Genomic DNA, 26,930 nt, shown 5'->3' with positions numbered 1-26,930 from the left:
CGAACCGTTTTTTTAACATAAAGGATGTTTTTTATCATTAAGTTTGCTAAAGGACAACCAATAAAAAAGGGCAATTTCATATAATAGTAATCAAGTTTAAAAAGTGTTCCAATTAGGTCACTCAACTTTAAAAAGTGTTTCAATTAGGTCACTCAACTTTTATATTTTATTAAATTAAAGGTTTTAACATGTTTTTTTAACATTTTTATTTTTTGTTTCACATAAGAAATCTTTTTATCTTTTTTTCTATGTTGACATTGAGTGACGACGTGAATTTTATTTTTTATTTTTGAATTTTAATATAATTAATGTTTTTTAATTTTTTTTTAAAATAAAACTGCATATATTGCAAATTTCGACCCCCACATCTTATCCTCCATTTCTTTCTTAACAAACAAAAAAATCGGTGAGACTCAATTTGAAGATTCAGTGTACCGATTTGAGAAAAATATGAGTGACCTAATTAGAACACTTTTGAAAGTTGGTTACAATTTTATGAAATATTTCCATAAAAAACGTGCAAACATAAAGGCCGAGTTTTGTCATTTTGTCAAAGAAATTATTATTGTATTTATCTGTTGAATAAATAATCAAAATTTTTATAATATTATAGACATAAAAACTTGGGTGAAAAAGAGAGTTTCTATAAACAAACACACCTCTGAGTTTTAAGTAATTATAAACACTTTCAAAAAACAATAAAAATTACAACAGTGACCCTCATCCAAACAAAAACATTTGTTATACTTACTGGGTCAATGGACCAAACCAATCAACCAAACAAAAACATTTGTCAATCATTTCCATATGATTTATGTCACCTAATTAGAGTAAAATTTTCAATCGTGATAGTAAGCATAACAACATATATAAACTCAAAGTTTACCTATAAAAACAGGGACATAATTTATGGTATCATCATTAGCAGCATGATACACACAACTTCAAACCAAAAGCTAATGACAGTTAATTGCTGAATAAGACCACACCACCTGGAATCTAAATGACCGACGATTTGCATTAGCTGCCATGTCATTGAATACTTCTATATTTACACAATCAGCTCGTCTTCCAGAAAGTTGTACTCAAACTTGAAATCCGTCTTGATTCTCTGACACCTGCCAGATATTGACAGCAGAATGTCACGAATACAAGTAAATTATTTAATTTAAATAATAATATAAAATAAAAGCATTTGAGCCATTGTACCATCCATTTTGCATTTCATCATTGCCAATATGAAAATCGAAGTACGCATACGTTCCCTGCTCAAAATCATCAGTTGCAAATTCCGGTTCCTCATGTCGTTGAAACCACGTGTTGTACTTTTTATGGTATCTCCATGATTGCTTCTTTAACTCTTTAGCAGCTAAATACTGTTGATAAGTGTTCTGCATGAAATGACACGCTTTAGCATAAAGTCTAAACGATCTTAACAACATTTACAAGTTATAAAATATGTAAAAAAATACCTGTTGATAGTAGAATGCAAAAAATAAGGTATCGGTCCCAATATTATCAGATCCAAGACGATCCCAAAAGGCGGGATTATTCACAATCGGAGCTTGTACCTGAGGATAGCTTTGAGGGGTCACAGCAGGGTGTCTCTGAAAATGAAAATCAAATTCAACTTCAAATTCGTTTAAATGTACTTAAAAAGATTGTGTATGGTATATAGTAAGGAAAATAATAATATGAGAAAGTTTCATACTGCAGTGTAACTCTTGGCCCTTTCAGAGTCGCGGGGTTGGGGAAGTTTGTAGAAGGCAGCTTCAAGCATTTGTAGATTGTATTGCTGATCATGAGTGCCACCTAAGTTGACAGCTAAGCCACCAAGGTTGTCTCCAACTGCACCGAGGTAGGAAAGGCTTCTTCTACCTATAACACCAAGGGTGCCAGACTGGTTTGGTTGTAAAGGCTGACCAGGTGAGAGGTCAACATCAGACACCTTTGAATCTAATGCATATGACGCCTTTGAATCTTCCTCATTAGCAGCATTCTTGTTAGGTTCAGCAGTTTGAGCAGGATCAGCAGAGTCGTCAACCAGGCTTTGCTGTTGCTCCATGTCATCAGTCTTTGCATTGCCAATTTCTGCTTCAATTGTATATTGTTATCAAAAGGATTTACATAGGCCTATAAACAAATCGAAGGAAGACGAACAAAGCATGCTCGCGTCCGTTCATTTAACCAAACAATCAATCGAATATGAACAGTTAACAAACGTGGTTTCCTTGTTCCTGTTCGCTCATTAAAAAATGAGTGTGTTCGTATATGTTCATTTATTAATAGTATAAACAAACCGTTCACGAACATAGATGAGCGAACATAACTCTAAGTGAATACTGAATACCAATTATAAGTAAACGTGAACATATATGTAATGACCTAAAATTTATTGAAACTTAACCATTTTGTAATGAACGAACATTCACGAACATTAATGGACGAATAGGACACGTATTCATGCTCGTTCGTTTAACTACACGAACAAAAAAACTTGTTCATGTCCATTCATTTATTAATTAAACAACACAGAGACAAACTTCCCGTAGAATGTTCATTGAACGTTAGGTTCATTTACAGGCCTAGATATGCAGATTGTATGTCAAAGGTGACTCTGTGTATATTTTAGCTATGGCTACATACCAGTATCTTTAGATCCAGCAGGCATAAATGTTTGTTGACCAGCCTGCAAATGAATCAAACTTGGTTGTTGTGCAGATGTGACATTGTTAGAACCTGCTGACAATGCTCCACCTAATCCACCTTGTGGCAACACTGTTGAACTCTGAGAATTGAACTGCAAATAATATTCGAGCGTATCTTAATCAAACAAAGAATTGTATTTAAACAAAGTTTGCAACAATCTAAATGCATATTGCATAAAGACTAACCTGTTGCAAAAGAGGACTCTGCTGTCCTGAGAATTGCTTATGGTTTCCAGAAATAGGAGGCATGTTAAGAAGAGTATTATTATTCTGAGTTTGTTGCTGCACTTGTTGAAACCGCTGCAAGAACTTCTCTCTTTGATCTGGTGCAATTTCGGGTCTAGCACGTGCCTGTAAAACAAACAAAAATTGTCAAAACGATTCATCGTCGTTTGTAAAATGATTACAATAACGATTTTTAAAAACCTATGTACCCCATCATGCTGATTTTGAAAAGGACTTCCAGGCCTCCATTGTAATCCAGAAGGTGAGTAGACTCTAGGTGTCATACCGCTAGCATCACCGACACTGCCATTGTCACCGCCATCACTGGTTTTAGCTCCACCTTGTGACATCATCATTCTGTTACTCAAAGATGAAACTGGTGACCCATGCACCATGCCACCAACTCTCTCAGAAACTGAAGGACTAACAATGTTTGTAGGAATATTACTGGTAGTAACTGAGGGTTGACCGGTCAAACTGCCTCTACCAATATTGAAAGCTGGAGATGCTTTACGACCAGGAAATCCACCAACTTCTTCTTCCTTGTTTACAGGCGAGGAAGGAACGGCGGAGGGTGTGTTTTCTAAAATACCCTTGACAGGACTTTGACCTGGAAGGATTGAAGAAGCAGCAACAGCAACAGGGGTGGTTGCATGACTGCCAGCTGGTGTTGGAGAAGAAGACAAGATTGCACTGGTTTTTGGAGCTGGTGTCTTTGGCCCGTGATCTGAACTGTTGTCTTGAGACACGGTTTCCTCTACTTGATCTTGAACAGAAGCAACCACCTGTTTAAGTGAACGAGTAATTATAACTCAATGTGCTCTATTTTGGTTTATATTTGCATATTATGCCTTAAAATTTTATAAAAATGAACAAGGGTAATATTGTTGGGAAAATAGTTTCTCAGCATACCGATGACTGTACAGAAGGTGAAGACACGACATTTTTCATACTTAGAGCAGCACCAGTAGCACCAACACCCTGCCAACAATAAATCAAACTAATAAGTAATAATGACCACTAAATTCATGATGATGAAATAGAAGTTACATTCAGTAAGGAAGTTTTCAACATCAGAAATCATATACCTTAACAAGGCTAGGTGGCACAATGGAAACCAGATCTTCTAGTGCATCTACCATGTCCAATGATAAGGTGTTGTATAGCATATCAACATCTTCAAATTCATCAAAATCCTCCTACAAAAAATATTTACTTTAATTAACATCCACAAAATGGCATTCACAACAAACTCCTTTCAAAACAGCACAAGAAAGATAGATTAAAAAAACCTGATTTCGTTCCACATAATCATCAATGAATTCCTTAACGTCATTGACTTGCTCAGGACTCAATTCGTCATTATCTAGCAGCCTCAATATTAACTCTAGCTTCATTATATGAGCCTTGTGCCGAGTAATTGATGATTCTAAATGTGTCTATGAAGCAAATATATCCAATAAATTATGAACTGTGAAGTAAACTTATAACATATGGAGTCTATTACAAGATTATATTTAAATAAAATGAATCTATGATTCAATAGTTTACCAGTCTAGGAGGTTTTGCCTTTCCTTTCTTAACGGACAGCCCCTCCATCTCAGCTTCAAAGCTATCAATTTGAGATTCCAGCTCAGACACCTAAATAAATACAAGAAAACTTAGGTGCTGTTTGTTTTTGCAGACATAAACTGTCTGTAAGCTGATTTCATCTGTTTTTATGTCTGCAGCTGAAGATGTGGTCTGAAGCTCTGTAAGCTGAAAAAATAAGACTGTTTGTTTTTATAAGTTAACACTGTCTGCATAAACTGAAAATACAAACACATTAATTAATAAATTATTTATTAATTCATTAATATCACCAAGAAAGGGAAGTACAAGGAGTTCCAGAAGACGATGTAGAAGAAACTCCATTGTTACTATTCGAATCACCACCGCCACAAACGTCTTCGTCGTCGCCAGAAGACGTCTCCTCCGTCTCCAACCGTGACGGCGACGTGTCCGGCGTCTCAAACGGCGTATTTCCGGCGACCCTACTCTTTCTCCCGTTTTCCTCACCGTTGTACACCGGATTCGAAATGGATGGGTGGCATGGGCGATTAATCCCATCGGGACCGGAATGGCGGGGGCTCAATCGTTTATCGCGTTCAAGGGTTCCAACGGATCGATGACGGTGAAGACGTATAATATTAGCTCCTACTCGTCAATTGTTGAAGGGAAGATTGCGTTTGAAGTGCCGGAGGCTAGTGCTGAGTTTTCCGGTGGGGTGATGAGGATTTTTGCGACGATGAAGTTGCCGGAGGCGATGACGGAGGTGAATCATATCTGGCCGGAGTTTATGGGATGCTTATTGTTGTTTTTGGATGGTTGGAGAGGAGGCAGCAGGAGAGCAGGTAGGGTGAAGATGTGTGAAGCAATAATTTTTAGCTTCTTTTTTAAGATAAAAGAAGCTGATTTCAGATCTTATCTTAAAAAAAAAACAAACAGTCTTCATGGGTGATGTCTGCGCGCCTGCAGACATCACCCCTCCTGCAGATGTTTTAATCAAAAACAAACACAACCTTATATATAATGTCTAAATAACAAGACTCAAGTCTTACAACTTACAATACAATCACGTAAGATTTAGTAACTTAACAATAAAAGAACCAAAGCGAAACTCAAGCCACAAAAAAGAGAGGCTTTAAACTAAGATTAATAGTGTCATACCGTATTGTTCAACCAGTCTCTAGTCTCTGACTTGGCTTTCTCCTTCGGATCCTAAAAAAGATAACCAACAAAGAAACTTCAATATACTGAATTTGAACCCAATCGCATTTTACAACTTATCAAAATCAAAATGTATCAAATTACAACACATACTGTTTTAGGCTGCTGTCCCAGGCCTTCCTTGGAGAAAGCTTTTGTCTTTGTCTCCTTTTCACAAATCTTAAACCGTTCCATTTCATGTTCAATAAGCTTGCGTGCATCCATTAAAGCCTGCTCATAAGAGGCACTAACCTACGTCAACACATATAAGAAAGAAGAACCTTACGTCAATAAGGAAGCAGCTGAAACAAAATGTAAGCATCTAACTTTTACAACAAAATTTCAAACCAGAATTAACTTGAGACAGTGCCTACATTAACAGAAAATATAAATGCAACATACAAAAAACAATGAAAAATAAAGTATGCACCAGAGTCAGATAATAAGTTATTATCAACGCAAACACAGTTTAAGCTATCTAAACAAGTCTGATCAATACAATCTGTAACATTACATCTAATATTCTCAATCTATATAGACAAAGACAATATGAGCTATCTAAACAAGTCTGCTTAATCTAATCTGTAGAACTACATATAGTTATTAAAAGCCCTCGCTTCATGCGCCTAGGCCCATTTTCCAGTCGAGGCCCAATATATGTTCTTCTAGTTCTTAGGCCCTCGCTTCTTGAAGTTGACCTCTATTGGTATTGATGACGGATCAAGAACAATGATCATCTGAACCTTTACAATTTATTGCTTTTGAACTTCTGGTACTTTACTTTGTAAATTTTGTTATCCAAGTTTTGGAATTACATTTGAATCTTGACTCTTTTAATACTTTTAATTCTAATTACATGATATTAAATGTTATATAATAGGTTTCATTTATTTAATATGAAGCATATTATTAATTTCTAATACATAATATATTTTATTTTTTTTAATTTAAGTGCGCTTCTTTTTTCTTAGGCCTTCACTTTTTTTGCGACTTCCGCCTAGGCCCTAGGTGAGGCCTATGCCCCTTGAGCATAGTTGTCAATAGCGAATAGCAGTCAATAGCAACGACCCACCTATACGCTACGTAGCGATTGTGATGAAATAGCGGGCGCTAATTGATGTTTAGCGATAAGGTGTTAGAAAAAAAATAATTTTTTTTTAAATAGGGGTTTCATTAACAAAATCGAGTTTTTATAGTGGAACCGCTTGTGTTTGGTGCTGTTTAATCAATTTTAATGCCTAAAAGTCAGGTTTTAGATATTTGAAATAAAAAAAGAAAACCTAATTATCGCCATATCACACTATTAAGGCGCAAAGCATAAAATAGCGGGGAAAAACCTTTACGCGAGCGCTATGCTAGCTATTGACAACTATGCTTGAGTGCGCCTAGCACCTTTGATAACTATGATTATACAAAAAAAACAATGAAACATAAAGTATTCACTAGAATAAGATAATAACTTATTGTCAATGCAAACAAGTCTGGTTAACTAGTCAATATAACCTGTAACATTACATCTAATATCCTCAAGCTACATAGACAAACACAATATGAGCTATCTAAACAAGTCTGCATAACATAATCTGTATTAACATTACATGTAATATTCTGAAGCTATAATATAATATAATATAATATAATATAATATAATATAAATGTAATTAAGTGTATCTATTTATCTAGCAAATAAAAAGAGAGAAAAGACCTTTTTATCCTTGATCTCACTGGACTGAATCCATGTCTTAATCTGATCTCTGTACCTCTGCAGCTTCTTAATCTCCTTCTTCAAATCCGCCTCAAACTTCTCCTTCTGATTCGCATTATCCGTGTCGTATACCTTGTTCCATATGCTGTCGAATACATCAACGCCTTCTTGCACTTTCTTCAATACTCGATCGATCTCGCCTTGAAGCTTTCTACTGGCTCCCATCCTTCCTTAGATTCAATTATTATTCGAATTCTGGAGAATGATCATCCAACAGGTTAAGAGTTTCGGTACTGATTCACAGTGAATTTTTGCAATTTGTAATTTTAGGGTTCGATTGGTCTCAGTGAAGAAGATGAATGAATGAATGAAAAGGGGATATGCGCATTTTTGTGAAATAAAATGAAAAGTATGTTACTTACAGAAATGGTCCTTCTGGTAATAATGTTATGTGATTTCCGTCTTTTTCTTTAACAACCTAACGTGTTCGTGAAGCGTTTGACGAGAAGTTCGTTTAACTAAACGAACAAACATGAATACGTATTCGTTCATTTATTTATGTTTGTGAATGTATGTTTACGTTCGTTAATTTATGTTGGTTTGTTTACATATTAACAGAAATGATTACGTATTATATGTAAAAGTCATCTACTCAAATATTTTATATTTATTTATTTGTGTTCATTTATACTTATGTTTGCTTGTTACATATAAAAAACAAAAATAACACATTTTTTTGGTGGTATCAAATTTTTTAATTATATTAATTAGATAATAGATAATATGGTTGAGGAGAAAAGTTATGCATTAAACATACATGATTTTGGAAGGGGTTACTACACACGTAACTTGTTGACCTTGTGACAAATGTGAATGCGCCAAAGCCTTGTGTAGCAGGGTGTCTATTTGTTCTAGAATTGTCCCCTACATACACATATTTGGCGACGTGTTAGACCTCAACGCGTCTTTCACGACCTGTTTGGCCTCCAACGTGTGTCTTTCACGACCTTTTAGGATGGCATCTAACACATCTTTCACGACATGTTTGGCATATTAATTGTTTTATTAAATATTACATTATTATAATTAATTTTATCAATATTTGGTTTTTCTTTTATAACTTGTAATATATAAATTTATATACAGTTTTGAAAATGTCGTTGAGACAGGTTTAGTTTTTCTACATATTGTCATAAATTTTACTCAAAACCGAGTGTCAAATTGATATTTAAATGTTTAATAAAATTTCACCAGCCTCGTTTTATGTAAAGTTTATGCCAGCATGTAGATAAAAATAAGCACGTCTCAACGGTATATTTGAAACTTTATAAAACCTTATGCATTACAAGTTATTTAAAAACCAAATATGAGTAAAATTAACTATAATAATGTAATATTAAAAAAATTAATAGGGCTAACATGTCGTGAAAGACGCGTTAGAGGCTAATAGGTCGTGAAAGACGCGCATTGGAGGCCAACAGGTCATGAAAGACACGTTGAGGCCTAACATGTCGTCAAAGACGTGTTTATATGGGACATTTCTGAAAACTTTTGTTTATGGAGACAAAATGGAATCTCTCTCCATTAATGAGACATTTTTGAAATTTTCCCTTATTTCTAGGTAGTCTACCATGGCGACATAAGTCACTAGACGCTGCCAAGTTAGTCGACTTGAAAGTTGCGAGTTGACTCGCAAATTACTCGACCTAACAGGGTTGGGGATTACTCGTTGAGTAATCGAAGCCTAGGCGTGATTGTTACAACCATGTCCCCACAACTTTTATCTAAAAAACTAGCTATGCAACATAACTGACTCAACATTATGATTACCAGCTAAGCCCATCCAACTCAAATTGTTCTCTACTTGAAGTAAACATCATTTTTATCACGGGCATCAAGGCCTAACTTTTGTTCAAATATCACTACTGAAACTATTATAATATATCTATATTCTCTGGTTTAACAGGTTCTTTTTTTGTTTCATATCCAAAATTAGTATTCTTTCTTCCATTTAAGTTTCATTTGACATATATACCCAAAGGCTTGTAGCCTGACAACATCACATGTCGTAAATGTGTCCTTCTCCAATGGTTGAGGGTTCTAGTCTCATTGTAGACATTTGTGTAGATTTAGTAGTAGGTTTAAAGAGTGTGTAAGTTAGTCATTTAATTTTTCTTTTACATGTATCACTTTTACTTGCGTGTGGCTAAATAGGCTGGTTGGTAACACCAGGTAATGTACGGTTGACCCGATATACCTTTTATCCTAATTCCTAAGTATTTTTTTAAAAGCAATTCGTGTGTGGGTGATTACAAAAGCTACATTATTCCAGTTACAATATGTTATTTTAATAAAATGATTTAGGAATGTAATGCATTAAAAATATTGAGTAAACTTTGATCCTTTTCCTTTTAAGTGAATTCGATTTTCTATATTGAGGTTATTTACAAAGATACTTGAGCATTAGAAACCTGGAATTAGATACTGCATAAGAAAAAGATGTTTTGTGAATGGATTTGTTTGAATGGCATATATTTATAGAATAATGAATAAGGTACATATTCCATTACTGGCCTTTTTCTCCAACAATAACTTAGGTACTTATTCAGGCTACAAAATTATTTATAAGATGGATGGAAGAGGACCTGCAATCAAAACCTTTCTATTCTGCTTCTCTTGGTATAAGAATCTTAATTGCAAGACCGATTAAAAAAGGAACAAAGAAAAAAGAAGACGGGTTGTACTTGCTCCCATATCGGCGCAAGTAATAATCGATCACATCAATTGGCTACTTGGCATATGATGATCCATCCGCTGGTGTGAATATTCACAATTATTTTGTTGATTTATGCAACAACAGTTTTAAGATAAATTCATAAAAGTAATCATTTTTCTAGTTATGTTATACATATATGTTCATATGAGGAAAAAAATCAAGAATATAGTCATGCCATAACTCATTAGCGACCTCAAAATTGTGTATCTACTTTTGCACGTATATCACACTTCAATTCCATAAACATAGGGCCGGGCAGGGGATCTTCGAGCCGCACCTCCAGCCGGGGCACGTAAGTTTTGAGGGCACAAACTTTTTTATACATATATGTTTGATATATAAAAGAACTTGAGTCAAACAGCATCGTTAATTGTTCGAATCGGTCGTCAATTTTGTCAGAAAGTCACCGGATAACTTTGTCGGAAAGTCTTAGTGGAGAAGATGGGAGCAAAATCAAGTTTCAAGTAATGGGAAAAAAAATAGTCTATGCTTTTTATTTCATAAATAAATATATTATTTACATACTCATCCCTTTTATATTTGTTTTAGTTATGCTGTCCTTAACTTTTATTACAACATACCATTTAATTTTTTAAATAATTTTAAAAATTGAGTATATATTAAAATAACCATATAAATTTTAATAAATTCTGTATTAATACTCGTATAAGTATTAAGTTTCAGAGTTTCGAAAATTTGGGTATTACATTCATCTTATATTTTTGTTATATTTATTGTTATAACATTAATCGTCGTTTATAAAAATTAGTTTGTATATTTTGTTATTCGTTAAGGCCTACGAGCTTTTTTTATTTCGGCTCAGCCGAGGTATTTAAATTCTCAAAGACGGCTCTGCATAAACAAATGCTTAAACATGTGTTCTACATGCTCAAAACTCATGTATACTTTTGTTCACACAAATTGTGCATCATGTGTAAACTTTTGTTCAACCCCAACTATCGAATTTGCTAAAGGTGTTATCAACACAATGGTATGGTGTTATTGTTTGTATTTTTGTGGAGAAATTAGCTTTAGATAAAACTGTAAAGCTTGATGTAGAAGTTGAACTTAATGTTGTGAATTGCAAACGGTTTATATCTAATGCATCATACACCGAACTGAAAGTCATACAATGATTCTATAATCTAATTGTGTATGAATTGTCTATTTCTATTGCGATATTTAGTAAAGAAAGTTGATAACAAACTTGTACTTTAGACATGTTACTCAGTAAACAATTTTTTTTCAAATTACTCATAGCCTTATAAAACAAGATTGATAACTAGAGCATCAACAATTAAATACGATACGACAATACGTTGAATCTGTACAACATGAAATAACGTTGATGAACGATTATTACACGAGAACTACCCTATTGGTAACCACACCAACAACTCCACTAGCTAGTGCATGTCATTCTACAACCTTAATTATATAAATATAATGTCAAACCAACGATTATCATGTTAAAAATGATGTTTCATCTTTATCTTTAGAAACATATATGAGCGTATATGTGGCTTGGTTGAATCTATTTTTGTCCAAAAAGGAAGATTTTAACAGAAAAAAAAGGCGATAATTCATTTACTAGGTATGTACATATACCAATCTCTTTTAACAATATAAATATCCATAGTACAATGATTATTTCCATCTCTTATAGTTCAAGCTTTTTTCTTGTTGACTGAATGTGATTACAATCAAGCTCGTTTAATGTTGTGTCATATGTTAACACCAATCTTTATATCAAATGTTGAGGTCAAACTTACACCACAAGTATCATGCAGTTGATGCAAATATTAATCCTAGCGAGGGTTAAGCGAGATTGTGAACTATGTGTCATCACTTCACATAAGTGTGCGTTTGGACTTTGAAATGTTGGAAATTTGGTGACAAAAGTAATTAGAGTAATTGGCTTTCATGTAATTCATGTGTAATACATTTTTTCCTTTTATACAAGTAGACAATAATCAAAACGATGTATGTATATAAAAATAAACAATTTTGTGGACTGTCTTTGTAATCACCAGCTAACTCCATTCAAATCAAATCTTTTTCTAGAAGCAGGATCATACTCATCATGGGCATTAAGGTCTAGCTTATGCTTAAAATTTGGCGACCAGAACTTTTGTGATATTTTCATATTCAAATCACACGCGTTTTCAGGCTCATAGTTGTCCTTCTTTGGCTTCAAGTGCACATTACTATCACCGCATAAGTATTTCTAGCCCGTCATCTCTTGATCCATTTGTTTGCCTTCATAGTAGGTCACACAATTATCAGTTGAACAATTTGTCGGTTGGTTTGACAAATAACTCATTTCTAAAAATGTAGAACTAAGGTGGTGTGTGGCTGATACTTTAGAGACCAATTCTGACAGTTGAAGCTTGGAGACTTCTAGTCTCACTTCACCAAAGTTTTGCCTTCCAACAGTTTCATGTGCTTTTTCAAGAACTTGTTGTAAGTACTTGCCTTGTGCTTCTATTCTAAGCTATAAGTGTCTTTTTACCTATACCATTTCATTTATAGACAACTAGTTAACAAACAAACAATTGTATTCCATCGTTTCACTTATAGCCTCGAAAGTGTGGGATAAAGGCAAATATTTCCTCTATCCTAGAGGTAGAGAGCTATATATAATTATAATTAGTTACAATATTTTAATTTTTCTTCTTCATGTTTTTATTTTCATTTTTGCTACTATATATTCGTTTTTATAATATACTTACATGTTGGATACACGTGCAATACACATATTATGTTTGGACTAGTTGAGGTAATATAGCTATACCTAGAATGTTTGGTCACACACAGGACCGTCTTTGAGGCATGGCGGGATAGTCGAAGGCTACAGGCCCGACACCCTGCTAGGCCCGAAATATTTTGTTTTAAAAAATAATTATATGTATTTTTATAAAAAAAATATATGTATAATTAATATTTGAACACAATTATATAACCACTAATCAAAAGGTTGTGGATTATAATCTTGTTTGAGACAATTCTAAGCTTATTTTTATACAAATTTTTTTACACAACTCAAATCATAATCAAGTAAGCTCATTTAAAATTAAATTGTTTAAACCCAATAAAATTGTTCTTTTACTTATGGCTCGAAAAAAATTTCGCCTTTGACCCAAAAAAAATTTCGCCTTCTCGGAGCCGGCCCTGGTCACACACACAACATGTCAAAGACAACATGAAGGGTGTAAAGACAATAAGGTGAATACTATGAGTCTATAATATTCATACTGGACTTGAATATTTGGGGCACTAATATGTCATTAACACTACATGCATGAGCCATGAAAAATTACTTGAGTCAACCAATGTCTAAAATTCATTTACAATTTTAACTAAATAGCTACTTTGTCAAATCCTCGTACCCTAGTAGTTTGCTATGTGAGCATCCATAGTAGTTTCACTAAAAGTGACCTAAAACAACATATAATTCCAATAATATTCATAATTTTTTGAATATTTTGGATGTTTAGGAATGAAAGACACTATTGAGGCCTTTCAACCCATTTCCCTTGAAGCTAATTTGATTGACTTAACGTGTTTAACTGGTTAGAGACTAAGATAACCCATATTTTTCCATTCATAATTATAGGGATCAGAACTTCCGCCTCCATGTTGGTGACAATATTAAGGGAAAATTCAAAAATAAGTGTCTTTTGATAAATTATCTCTAAAATAGGCAAAGAAAAAAGTCACTATAGGCATAACAAATTAAATGTTGATACATAATTCACTTAGGCACCATAGAAGCTTGAATGAAATTGTATGCAAAAGTGTGTTGGTAAAACCATATATGTTAAGTGAAGTATGTTGGTAACGTTATATAATGATAGGTGTCTCAATTGGACTACACATGTGCCTAAACATGAATAACGGGGCTACAAAGGTGCCTTGTTTGCTTGAACTATGGTGTCGTGGCAGAATCTGCCAGCCAGTCACCTCTGTAGCCTTGGCAGACAAGGCCCCTTGTGTAGCCCACCTATTCATGTTTAGGTACCTCCGTAGTCCAATTGAGGCACATGTTTTGATAACTTGACAAGGGAGGTGCCAACTCACTTTTACATCAAATTTTGTCAAGGCTACATTAGTGCCTAAAATTACTCAAGTGGGTTATATATTTAAATTCTATTGTATGCCTATTTTTGTAGGCTTTCTTTTCTTGTTTATTTTGAAGAAGTTTTCGTCAGCATGCTTATTTTGGTCATTTTCCCTTACGTTGTGTTCCAGAGTAAGGATAGAAAGGAAAAGAAAGGGGAGAAAGGAGAGGGTGGTGTTTCCTGAGATTTTTTTAAGGAAAGAAATGGAAGAAAAGTAGATTATAGTGTGTTCCAGAGTTTCATTAAATGGGAGAAAGGAAAGGAAAGAAAGTGAAATATAGAGAGAAAGAAGAGTAAATTGTTTCTTTTAAAAATGGAAGGAATAAGATGGAAAAGAAAGGAAAAGAAAATAAAGGGTAAGAAAGGAAATTAAAGGAATGGAAATGGTTTCTTTTCCTTTCCATTCTTACGTTAAGTAAACTCGGGTACACAGTGTTAGGCATTAAAATTAATGCAAAATGTGTCACACCCAGGCTTAGGGCCTAGGCGTATGACCAATAGTTGGTACCTGTTTTGTAAATACATCAGAGTTGCGGTTCATTTCTTTGGTTTGAATAGAATATTAATTTATTTGAAAACATATCGGATAATAAATATCCGAGTGTTTGATTTATAAATCATGTTTAAATCTTGTTTATAATAATTCAATAGTTTGAAACTGAGCCATCACTACCTTGCGAGCGTCTATCATCATGAATGATTATGTTCTTTGCTACTTGTGCTAATTATGTTTCCCTGAAATGTGGGGAAAAATACGTCAGCTATATGCTGGTGAACACGTATGACTCAATAAAACATTTTGAATGACGATTACAATACAAATATAGTTTTCTCGACAATCTCAGCGGAAGTATTTCCACTGCCCTACACACACAATGGTATTCTCCGAGCAACACGGCCCTGAACAAAGAACTGGTCATGACCGTTTAGCCCTTGCGACCACCTGGCCATTGACTGATTGATTGGGCTTAACAATTATGTCTGGATCCATACACATGCGTATTCGGTCTGAGTTATTCTCTACTTTGTATTATAACGTTTTAGAAATTACACGATCTCATGTAGACATTGATTGACTCGTTAAGACAAACACCCGTTTGTCTCATTGAGTATAAATATGTTTTGACTGATTGAAAAGGTTAACGTATTCACGTTATAAAAGGTATGAACGTATTCACCTGTGATTGTCTGTTCTGAATGATTGGTGATCTCATTTGAAACCTCGACTGTGAATGATTGATTGTTGATTGATCTATTATAAAATAGGTTTATATAAACATCCAGATCGTTACTTGATCCGGCTACAGACCCTTAGTCTGGTTTTGATAGCTTTATACCTTGATTGATCATTTGTTTGAATAAAATATTGAGACATATAGTCTTTATATTTATTTACCAAATCATATGCTGAGTTTCTTCTTCATGAAGAAACATCTGTAATCGGTTTCTTCTTCAAGAAGAAACATTCATTGACTGCTAATATTGAATGTAAAATCTTATGTTTCTTAATCATAAAGAAACAATATTTTAACTATATTCTTTATGAATGAAATGCTATGTTTTTTCTTAATCGTTAAGAAACTATATTTTGACTATATCCTTATGAATGAAAAATATGTGTTTCTTAGTTGTAAAGAAACATTACTATAATCCTTATATGTTTAAAGCTTATAATTTATGATCAAGGTTTGGGCTATACCCCCGACTGTGGTCTAAGCCATATAATATAATCAAATAATGACTTAGGCAGAACCCCTACCTCACACGGCTATTCGGAGTTTTGCTAACTAAGATTGATTGAGCAGCACTTCCATTCTCTATCGCATTCTAGGGTTTAAACTGTCAGAACCTTAGAACTTGGCACGCACTTCGATTCTTGGCATGCAAAACGAGACGACATACGGTGGTCGTCTTGTCGTGCACGTACTTCGAGATAGATTGCCGGGTTATCTTCGGGTGGCACGCACTTCGAGGTATTGTCGGTATGTGGCACGGATTACGAGGTTACGATTGTCGGGTCGGCACGGAAACCGAGGTAGTGAGAGAGTGATTCTAGAGAGAGAAAGTTATTTGGTGTGAGAATGAAGGAGCCGGGAGCCCCCCTTTTATAGGCTGATTTTGCACTCCATCGCGGTACGCGATGGAGTCTTCCATGTGGCCGTCGCGTATCGCGACGCCGCCACTTCTGCATGAACGCCACGTGGTGTAAGGCCCCGTTCCCGGTGCCTCACTTTAGCGTCGGATTTACTCATAAACACAGTTCTGCAAATCAGAGTTAATCAAAACTTTCGCGGAATATAAAACTTTGACCGTTTATTACAAAACATTAAATCTTTTCTTTGATACCATAACACAAAACATTATATTTAAAACATCTTTTCTTCTTTCTTCAGATGCCAGCCGTTCAATCCAAGCCATGTGTCATCCTCATGTAACTCTACAATCAGCTCACCTGCGTGCATACTAAAAGTCAGCTACGCTGAGTGAGTTCTAGTTAATCAAGCAACTTATCATACAACCACTACATGCATCATATACGTATCTGTAGGCACGTAGCCCACTATCTGACCTGCTCACCTTACCACTTAACCTCTTATTTAACCCTACCACTTAGCCACTTTAATAACGAGTAACGTTATGCCACTTTTCCACTTTAATAACGTATAACGTTATGCCACTTTGCCACTTTAATAACGAAGTCACGTATAGGCTTACCCTACCACGTACTATCGTCATGCCACTAACACTCTTACTAGACTCTTGCCACTTCTAACACACTCTACCTCTACTTGTCTACGACACACTTCATATCATTACATAATAAGCAAGTCACAACATAGCATTCGTACACACTAACAACCACTTGGCAATCACTATCCTTGGCGATACGTGCAATATCCGAAGATCGTTCACGCATCGACAAGCGTTATATAATAGCTACCTCGTATAACATTTATAGCATACACTTACCACTTAAGGTAAGTGTATTCACACTTCACATCGAGTATGCACACAGCCCTGAAAACATAACAAGGAAAATGGGGCTAGAAACTCACCTGGATGCGGTTACGCTCAGAGCCGATAGTAATCCCTTTCTTTAATTGAGCACGCCTAACTGTTATATATATATATATATATATGTTAATTAATCGTATAATTAATTAAGTCGGTAATTTAGTTAACCAACGCACTTATCAAGTTGGGCTCGCTTGCTTAGTTTCTAGTTTTATTTTAAGTAGGATATGGGCTGAGTAACTTGTAAACTTACTAGGCCAGGCTCAATCTGTTCAATAAGGCGTATGGGCCCAACTGTCTATTATTTGGGCTCAACTGTGCTCAGGCCCAAAGCCAAACAGAACACTGGGTCAGCCGAGAACATCTTGGATTATGTTGACCGAGATCCATCATTTGACCGGGATCTCGTGTTGACCAAGATCTCGCGTTGACCGAAAACATGAGCTGACCGAGAACATGGGTTGGCCGAGAACTCTGACCGAGAACTCCATAGATTGACCGAGAACCTTCTGTCTTGGCCGAGAACTCTCATTTTGGACCGAAAACCCTCAGCTCGGACCGAGAACTCTCAGGTCAGGAGTGTTCAGCTCATTTTTCTATCTTTATCACTTTTACCTATCTCAATTAACCGTTTTAAGGCTCATGTCATGATCTTAACCACTTTTCATACCCATTTTACACCCATTATCATCACGGCTTCAAGATCTAACCCCTCTTAGTCATAAAGTGTAAACCTTTATAGTGCTAAAACGTTATAGGCTAGATCTAGGGTTCTTTTGTGAGCCGTATCCAACCATGAGTTCGTTAAGTCCATTTTAACATCAAGTTTGCTACTTTATGGTTTATTTATACCCGATCTACTCTATGCTTAAGTTTCAAGGCAAACCGTTCATAAAAACGTAACATTTAAGGTTAAAGAACATACCTTTTTATGCTTCTAGATTACGGCTAACTTGATACGTGATCTTGGACTTGTTATCTAACTTGAGTAAGGAGGATAAACCAAAGACCTATGCTCGTTGATCTTGGATCTCGTTTCCTTCTCTTGCGGCCGAAAAGGGAAAGGGTTTGTAGGTGTGGAGAGAATAAGATGGAAAATATGGATGGAAATGGAAAGGATTATGGTTTAAGGGGGTATTTATACTCCCTTAAGCTCATGGACCTTAGGCCCATCTTTCCTTTTTGGGTCCATAACTAATCTCATATAATTATCCTACTTACTCTTTCATATATTATTATTATTATTATCGTTCCATTAACTCATTTATTTCACCTGACGCAAATAATATATTAAATATTATTTTAGAAATTTCGAGATGTTAGACGTGGCCTGACTTGCTGCCACGTGTCACTCGGTCGTGACATGTGTCCCTGAGTCATCACGGACCATCGCGGTACGCGATGGCCGTTTCTTTGGACTCATCGCGTATCGCGATGGGTCCCTGAATATCATTTTTTCACTTTTGGTCCCTTGTCTTTTATAGCTTGTCACTCTAGGTCTAAATCTAGTTATCCAAAAATACTAAGGCGGCTCGCGGCGATGCGAGCGTGCGAAGTGCAAAGTGCGCCATCAAAGCACCACATTGCGCCCATCGCCCTTCGCCCGAGCCCGTGCGCGTGCGCGTCGGGTGCTTCGCACCCTACGCTAGGACCACTGGGTGCATGCTAGGCACATAAGAATATTATAATGGAAACTCTCTTCATTATAAAGAGCTTCCATTTCTTTACCACTTTTCATGTGGGATGGATTCCATTTTCCTTATTTATACCCAAGTGGAATGCTTCCACTTTCTTACATCCTTCCATGTGGGATGGAATTTCCTTATTCCATATCCTTAACATAAGATAACTTTATTTATGGGATATTTTTATTTCCTTATAAAATAATCTTGTTTTCTTTATTTAAATTTTCCCAACACTTATTTTAGGGAATTTTGATCTGTAACATTTGTTATTTTTCAATCCAAAATAAAACCCAACGTGTTTAAATTTTTAAATATTATTTTATGATAAAAACATTTTTTTATATTAGTTAGGTATTTTAGATCCATTTTCATGCTTAAAATCATTTATTTTAAATTAAATAAATGATAAATTAAATTAGGGTTTGAGTATGAAAGTATTTACCAATAAATAAGATCTTATAACCCATTTGAGAGCTATTAGGGTTTGGTAAGACCCATAACCGTGGAAATTATTCTTTGATGATTAAGGGGTTATTTCATAAATAAATGAGATGTTATAACCCGTTTAAGGGTTATCCAGGTTTGGTGAGACCCATGACCCGCAAAAATTATTGTTTTATTATGAAAGAGTTTCACAAATAAATGAGATGTTTTAACCCATTTAATGAGTATCTGGGTTTGGTAAGACCCATACCCGTGATTTCGGGTCAAATGCATAAGAAGTAGGGGTGCAAAAATCAAAATACCCGACCCGACCCATTGAAAGACTGGACCGACCCGAGGACCCATATAACAAAAAGTCAGAGACCGAATATTGAACCGTTATTTAGGGTCGGGCGTCGGTCCTAATGATCTCGGTCTGTCGGTCATTAAACAAAGGACCGAATAGCAACAGTGTGTATGAATCAAATCAAGGTTAGCAGATCTGGATACGAATACAATTCAATGGCAGAGTTAAACTCGTTTCAATTGACACATGAATAGCACATACAATTTGGTCTTTATCAGGTAAATTTTACTCAATTTCATGCCATAATATCATTATTTTTTTTATTAAATTTGAAGTATATGTTGAATTTTGTCCATGATTCTTTCTTATTTTACTTAATTAGTACAATATGAATTCTCAGTTTGATGCTTAATTGATCAATATAGGTTTAATTTGTTGTTCTTATCATGCCCTCTAAGTGTTTGATGAAATGCCTTAAAGAACATGTGCTTGTTATCATTGTTTCCCGGATATATGATTAACAATTTGTGATATAATGAACTAATGTAACAAATTTATGGTTAACATATGACAACATTATGGTTAACAATTCAAATTTTTATTAGGCAAACCAAGAATTCAAAACACAAATACGAAAAAGAACCAACTAGCAAGTAGCAAACACAGACAAATAAAAAAAAGAAAGAAAATCAATCATCCATCTTCTTTTCAATAGTTATACGTAGCCACCGTCTTTTATTCGACCTCATGATTAACGGGGTGTTGCGGACATCTAAGAAGATGCCTTTTGAATGAAGCTATGCCGTTCATAGCTATGTTAGCATTGAAAACCATTGAGCAGTGCTTGCATATTGCTTTTTTTCTCCCTTCCTCATCGGTAAACCTCTCAAAATCCGACCATATTGCAGATATATTATTCCTCGTTGGAGGCATCTCTATTGAATTAACAAAAATATATATGGTTTAATCACATGAAAACAACTCAATTAATAATAAGGAAGAAGCAGAAGCCATGCAAGGCAAAACAAACACCAATATTATTTTGGGTTTTGTCTTTTTCTGAGATAATATTATTAGCAGATACCACCAAGTGATTATATTGATTAAAGATCAAAAGTCAATATTACTACTTTGAGAACTGCTTTTGTTCATGTGAAGAGCACCATCGCCAATTAAGAAAGAAACATAACGATGGTTGAGTTACAAATGTTAGGAGGAATTAAGAGGTTGAACCAGAGCAACTACAAACAATGTTCGACATGCATCAAATCGCATTTTCAAGGTCAAGATCTTTGGAAGGTAACGAACGGTACCGAGACGAGACAACCTGCAAACGATATTAACGGTAGTATCGGGAAGTGGTAGGTGAAAGCGGGTCGGGCGATGTTTAATATCAAGACAATGGTCGATGATGATGTTCTTGATCATATTCAAGATCTTGAATACCCAAAGCAAGCGTGGGATATGCTGGAGACCTTATTCACGAAGAAGAACGATGCTCGATTGCAACTAGTCTAAGGTAGTTAATGACGGTTTCCCAAGGCGATCTTCCAATTTCAAAATATATCCACAAGGTTAAGAATTTGTCTCGTGAGATTGGAGAACTCGATCCATAGTCTCGGGTTAACGATGCTCGTTGAAGCGGATACTCATCCATGGTTTAAGGCCGGAATATCGTATCTTCGTTACCGCTATTCAAGGGTGGGCGACCCAACCGAGTATAACCGAGTTCGAGAATATTCTTATCAACAAGAAGCCTTAACAAAACAATTAGCCGGTGTGTCGATTAAAACCGAGAGAGAAGCCTTGTATGTCGGAATAAAGAAAAAGCATCGGTTTAGTAAAAATCATAGCTGTTATGGCGAGAAAGGTAAGAGTAAATATCGGGAGAACGAGAAACATGGCCGACCCAAGAATAGAGAATGGAAACGAAAGGGTCGAGATGACAACTTTGAAGAAGATTCATCGGGCAAAGAGAACCGAGACAAGAAATCAAGGTACCAACCAAAGCAGTTTCCGTTTAGGTGCCATAACTGTGGACAAAAAGGGCACATGGCAAAATATTGTCGAGAACCTAGGGAGAAAGGTAATGCAGCTGTTGTTAAAGAATAAGAACCGTGGGATGTGGAGGCTAATATGGTCGAGGTTCGAGGAAAATACACAGTTGACACCGAATTCAAACAGAACTTGGTAGATGAATGGTTTGAAGAAGCCTCTTGTTGGTGGACAAGCCAAGAAGTAGTGCCAGAGTCGCTGTTAAAGGTAACCATGAAATCATTTATTGTTATTTTGAATCTAGCTGATGAGGAAATCATGGTTGAAGAAGAAAATACGGTTGATCAAGACGTAACTGTGACAGTAACCGAACAAGACGAGAAAGAAACCGTGTTGGATGAAGTGCACGAGAAGGTAGTTTCATCTCATGTTATGGGTTGTCATGGTGGAACAGAAAAGGCTGAAGATCAACAAATCAACAAAGTTGATGTTGGAGTTTGCGTGAGATTCATGAAAAGTTCGGGTGATCCGAATGAACGCACGAATAAAGGAGTTAAGTTCGAGAGGGAGCATGCATCAAGTGAAGATGTCAGAATTGCTTTGAATACCATGATAGCTGGTCATGAAGTTGAGAAAACAAAAGTTGTTTCCTATCTGAAACATAGTAATGCATTTTTAAACAGTGGAAATATCGAAACTAGCACAGTTTTTAATGGGAAGAAGAAACCCGCTAGTAGGGTTATGAAGTTGAATCCAAGAATTAAGCTCAAAGAAGTGAGAGCGTTACAAGGTGTGAAGGATCTTTGAGGAACAATGGAAGTTGGTATTGAGAGGGAGTGTAAAACTTGGTGCAATACCAACTAGAAGGACCCAAATGGTTACTACGAAAAGTATAAGGGTGGTACGGAAGATCTCAAGGGCGGTTTGGTGGAGATCCAAAGTTCAGGGACCAAGTTGAATAACTTGGTATCATTTTTATCTTTTATTTTTTATTAGATAAATTAGAAGTCTAGTATGATTAAATTTCATAGTTTGAGTAGGATTACAATTGTGGGTGCTATATAAACTCATCATTAGTTTTCTTTTGTTAGAGTAGAAAATATTTTGTTCTTGTTTCTTATTAATGAAAAGAGTCGCATAAACGTTTTATGCAATATTGTGTTTGGTGTTCTTGCTTCACTTGTCTAAGGTTTAACAAAAACTCATGTATACTTTTGTGCACACAAATTGCGCATGTGTAACCTTTTGTTTAACCCCAACTGTTGAATTTGCTAAAGGTGTTATCAACACAAGGGTATGGTGTTTTTGTTTGTATCATTGTGGAGAAATTAGCCTTAGATAAAACAATAAAGCTTGGTGTTGAAGTTGAACATAATGTTATGAATGGCAAACGGTTTATATCTAATACATAATACACCGAACCGAAAGTCACACAATGATTCTATAATCTAATTATGTATGAATTGCCTATTTCTGTTGCTATATTTAATAAAGAAAGTTGATAACAGACTTAAACCAAATTTCATAGCTACTTGAAAGCAATGTTACTCAATCTTAATCAATCCGACCAACGATTTATACTTTAGACATGTTACGCAGTAAACAATTTCTTTTCAAATTACTCATAGCCTTATAAAACTAAATTGATAACTAGTAGTATCAACAATTCATAAATATGATACGACAATACGTTGAATCTGTACAACATGAAAATAACGTCGATCAACGATTATTACACTATAACAACCCTCTTGGTAACCAACACCAACAACTCCACTAGCTAGTGCATGTCATTCTACAACCTTAATTACATAAATATAATGTCAATCATATATGAGCACATATGTGGCTTGGTTGAATCTATTTTTGCCTAAAAAGGAAGATCTTGATAGGAAAAAAAGGCAATAATTCATTTACTAGGTGTATATATATATATATATCAATCTATTTTAACAATATACATATCCATAGTGTAATGATTATTTCCATCTCTTATAGTTCAAGCTTTTTTCTTGTTGACTGAATGAGATTGCAATCAAGCTCGTTTAATGTTGTGTCATATGTTAACACCAACCGTTATATCAAATGTTGAGGTCAAACTTACACCACAAGTATCATGCAGTTGATGCAAATATTAATCGTAGAGAGGGTTAAGCGAGATTGTGAACTACGTGTCACCACTTCAAATAATCATGAGTGTGCGTTTGGGCTTTGAAATGCTGGCAATTTGGTGACGAAAGTAATTAGAGTAATTGGCTTTCATGTAATTCATGTGTAATACATTTTTACCTTTTATATAAGTAGACAATAACCAAAACGATGTATGTATATACAAATAATCAATTTTGTGGACTATCTTTGTAATCACCAGCTAACTCCATTCAAATCAAATTGTTTTCTAGAAGCAGGATCATACTCATCATGGGCATTTAGGTTTAGCTTCGGTTCAAAATTTTGCGACTGAAACTTTTGTGATATTTCCATATTCAAATCACACGCGTTTTCGGGCTCATAGTTGTCCTTTTTTGGCTTCAAATGCACGTTACTATCACCGCATAAGTAGTTCAAACCCGTCATCTCTTGATGCATTTGTTTTCCTTCATAGTATGTGACACAACTATCAGTTGAACAATCTGTTGGTTGGTTTGGCAAATAATTCATTCCTGAAAATGCATAACTAAGGTGGTATGTGGCTTCTTGTCCCATTTCACCTAAGTTTTTCCTTCCAACAGTTTCATGTGCTTTTTCAAGAACTTGTTGCAAGTACTTGCCTTGTGCTTCTATTCTGAGTTGTAAGTGTCTTTGTACCTATTCCATTGAATTTATAAATAAAGTGCTATAAAATATCATATTATTAATAATTAAATTTGTATGTTTTAGGCATGAAAAACACTATTGGGGCATTTCAACCTTTTTCCCTTAAAGCTAATTTATTTGACTTCATGAGTTTAACCGGTCAGAGATCAAATAAACTGCATTTTTCCATTCATAACAATGGGGATAGAAAATTCCACCTCCACGTTAGCGATGAGATTAATGCAAAATGCTGCAAATGTATAATTATATCTCAAGTTGCTCATGCAACCTTCTCTAAACTTCAATTTGCATTTGTAGTGCTTTGTTTATTTGTATGTTTCTGTATGAATAAGTGTTCATTAGATCAAGTATTTTAGAAGAACTGATATTTATAATGACAACAATAAGTACTTGTTTCTTTGAGGTCCAACACTTGAAGTGGTCATATGATATTGATATGTTTCATTCATCCTGCCTCTTGCTTGTGAAGACACACCTAAATCCCACATATTTATATTATCATGGATTAATCTCTCCTAATAAACTTTGTGTAACATTAAATACTATTAGATGCTCGGATGTCTTACTAGTTTTATTTCCTCCACCGCCATTAGGCCGCCCACTAAGATTTCTACCAAGCCTGTATTTCTGTCAAACAAAAATGACAGAAAAATTCAGATAATAAGTTGTTTTAACTTGAAAGTGTTCTAAACTTCTAACCATGCAAACTGCGGTGGCATGATAATTTGTATTTCTAAGACGTTTTTAAATCGCGTTTTTCAAACAAAAATTCTTAGAATGCTTTAATAGTTTATCTTGGAAGGAGGATGTATTGGATAAACACCTTAAAATTGTGATAAAATGTTAAGAAAACTTTGGTTTGTATGTAATCTACCTTGAGATGACTCTTCAAGTGGTACAATGTAAGTCCTTGAATCCCCATTAGTTTCAAGACTGATTTTGGGGTAGCCTCTACAACAAACAAGTTAACAAGGTAATGAACTAGACAACATGACTGTGAATACATACTATATGGTACTACATATACTTCTTTTGAATGCTTCTTTCTGCTAATTGTTGTTAAAATAATTCACAACAGTTGAAATCCTATATCAGCGAATCATAATTTCTTTTTATTAATATTTGAAAACTAGATCTCCTTATACTGAGAGATTAATGAAAAATGATGTAATGATAACGTTAACCAACTAATGATAATGATTAAACGTTAATAACTATCCTAATATTCAAACTATATGTAGAAAAATGACTAACAAACAAACTTAAAGATAAATGGTAAATCAAATAATGAAAAACTGCAATCGATAAACTCGGCTATAAAAACGAGAAGAAAAAGAAAAGAAAGATCGAGCACTTACTATCTGCTCCGCCAAGTTGGTTGACCGCCTCCATGAACCGTTCATGGAGGTCTGGTGTCCATCTGAGTCTAGGCTTTGCATCACTTGAAAGAACAGGTCCCAAATTACCAATCCCACCTCGCCAAAACATGTGTCTTTCTTGTGTAATGAGCATATTTATGTATAGATGTTCTTTTCTTGTAGACTATATTGCATCTTCAACATGTACCCAAAAATATGCAAACACATGTAATTTTATATCTCTCCAATCTTGATTTTCTTATGTGTGTATCCTATGTAATATACCAATGCCATTATATAGCATTTGGAGAATAAGGTTTGGGGGTTATGATAGGTGTGATTGAAGTGAAGCATAGAATATTTGAATAAAATATCACATTTTTTAGGTTTATCATCCACATCACTGACTTTCTATTCTTGGACAAAGTTCTAATTCCTTTGCACAACAAAGCACTTAACATCTTACAATATGTATCCGACTAGATTCACAACCGTTGTAAAGTGAACGAACCTTATTCGCTGATTTTGTTACATGGATTTCAAGGAATCCACTATCAACGCTTCTATTTAGCATGCCTTTTTTTCGGAGTTCATTACATTTTCTTCTAACAATACGTTATGTAAAGAGGAGTTCAAATATTTATGAGTTGCATAGATCAAATATAAATTGGACCTGATATGTAGAATCAAAGAACTTTAAATCTAATAAATTAATAAGATAAAACAAGTGAACTAGAAAATCAATGCATAATTTTTTCTCTCTTAAAGTTTGGGGATTTGTTTGGCAAACAATAACATAGTATTTTTTTTTAACTTTTAAATACTAACCTTGAAAAAATGCAAACATCTAGAAAATAAACAAAAAAGATTAAAATATATATGTATGAAATATTAGAATATTAACTTTTTCTTTGAAGAGAAGAGAATGAGCTGAGAATTTTGGTTTATTCTTTACCTCCCAATGCCACTAAAATAAAAATGGGTTCTCACCGATCCTTTATTATTTGTCACGTCATTCATTCTACTTGAACACTTAGCCCAATGCCC

At 34.9% G+C, this 26,930-nt stretch overlaps 1 protein-coding gene and 2 pseudogenes across 4 annotated transcripts; all 3 read right to left on the bottom strand.

Moving 5' to 3' along the window:
- Positions 1 to 722: 722 nt before the first annotated feature.
- On the bottom strand, positions 723 to 7,801 carry LOC143561662 (general negative regulator of transcription subunit 3-like). Of its 3 annotated transcripts, none has more exons than XM_077049677.1 (14): positions 7,387 to 7,801; positions 5,796 to 5,912; positions 5,643 to 5,693; positions 4,485 to 4,574; positions 4,226 to 4,372; positions 4,022 to 4,132; positions 3,846 to 3,914; positions 3,143 to 3,718; positions 2,895 to 3,059; positions 2,647 to 2,800; positions 1,712 to 2,091; positions 1,473 to 1,607; positions 1,210 to 1,391; positions 723 to 1,118 (listed from the first exon to the last, which is right to left on the bottom strand). In XM_077049677.1, the coding sequence occupies exons 1-14, from the start codon at positions 7,609 to 7,611 to the stop codon at positions 1,052 to 1,054; spliced, it is 2,469 nt and encodes an 822-aa protein (XP_076905792.1). In that variant the 5' UTR covers positions 7,612 to 7,801; the 3' UTR covers positions 723 to 1,051. The 3 variants fall into 3 exon arrangements, with proteins under 3 accessions (XP_076905792.1, XP_076905791.1, XP_076905793.1); XM_077049676.1 differs by having other exon boundaries at positions 5,796 to 5,933; positions 7,387 to 7,799; XM_077049678.1 differs by lacking the exons at positions 5,643 to 5,693; positions 5,796 to 5,912; positions 7,387 to 7,801 and adding an exon at positions 5,495 to 5,619 and having other exon boundaries at positions 4,485 to 4,593.
- A 4,232-nt stretch (positions 7,802 to 12,033) lies between these two features.
- On the bottom strand, positions 12,034 to 20,646 carry LOC143561656 (myb-related protein 2-like; annotated as a pseudogene).
- Positions 20,647 to 23,698: 3,052 nt separating this feature from the next.
- Positions 23,699 to 26,512, bottom strand: LOC143561646 (myb-related protein 2-like; annotated as a pseudogene). Its single transcript, XR_013140347.1, has 6 exons — positions 25,884 to 26,512; positions 25,400 to 25,476; positions 25,092 to 25,152; positions 24,916 to 25,000; positions 24,777 to 24,844; positions 23,699 to 24,518 (listed from the first exon to the last, which is right to left on the bottom strand). The product of XR_013140347.1 is annotated as a myb-related protein 2-like (transcript).
- Positions 26,513 to 26,930: the final 418 nt, after the last annotated feature.

This window comes from Bidens hawaiensis, unplaced genomic scaffold (genome assembly GCF_021521415.1).
Source record: "Bidens hawaiensis isolate Kalapana, Puna unplaced genomic scaffold, B.hawaiensis_p1.1 tig00020767_1, whole genome shotgun sequence".
In the NCBI taxonomy this organism is placed as follows: domain Eukaryota; kingdom Viridiplantae; phylum Streptophyta; class Magnoliopsida; order Asterales; family Asteraceae; genus Bidens; species Bidens hawaiensis.
The sequence above is the reverse complement of the archived record's forward strand: the minus strand, read 5'-3'. Positions and strand labels throughout refer to the sequence as shown.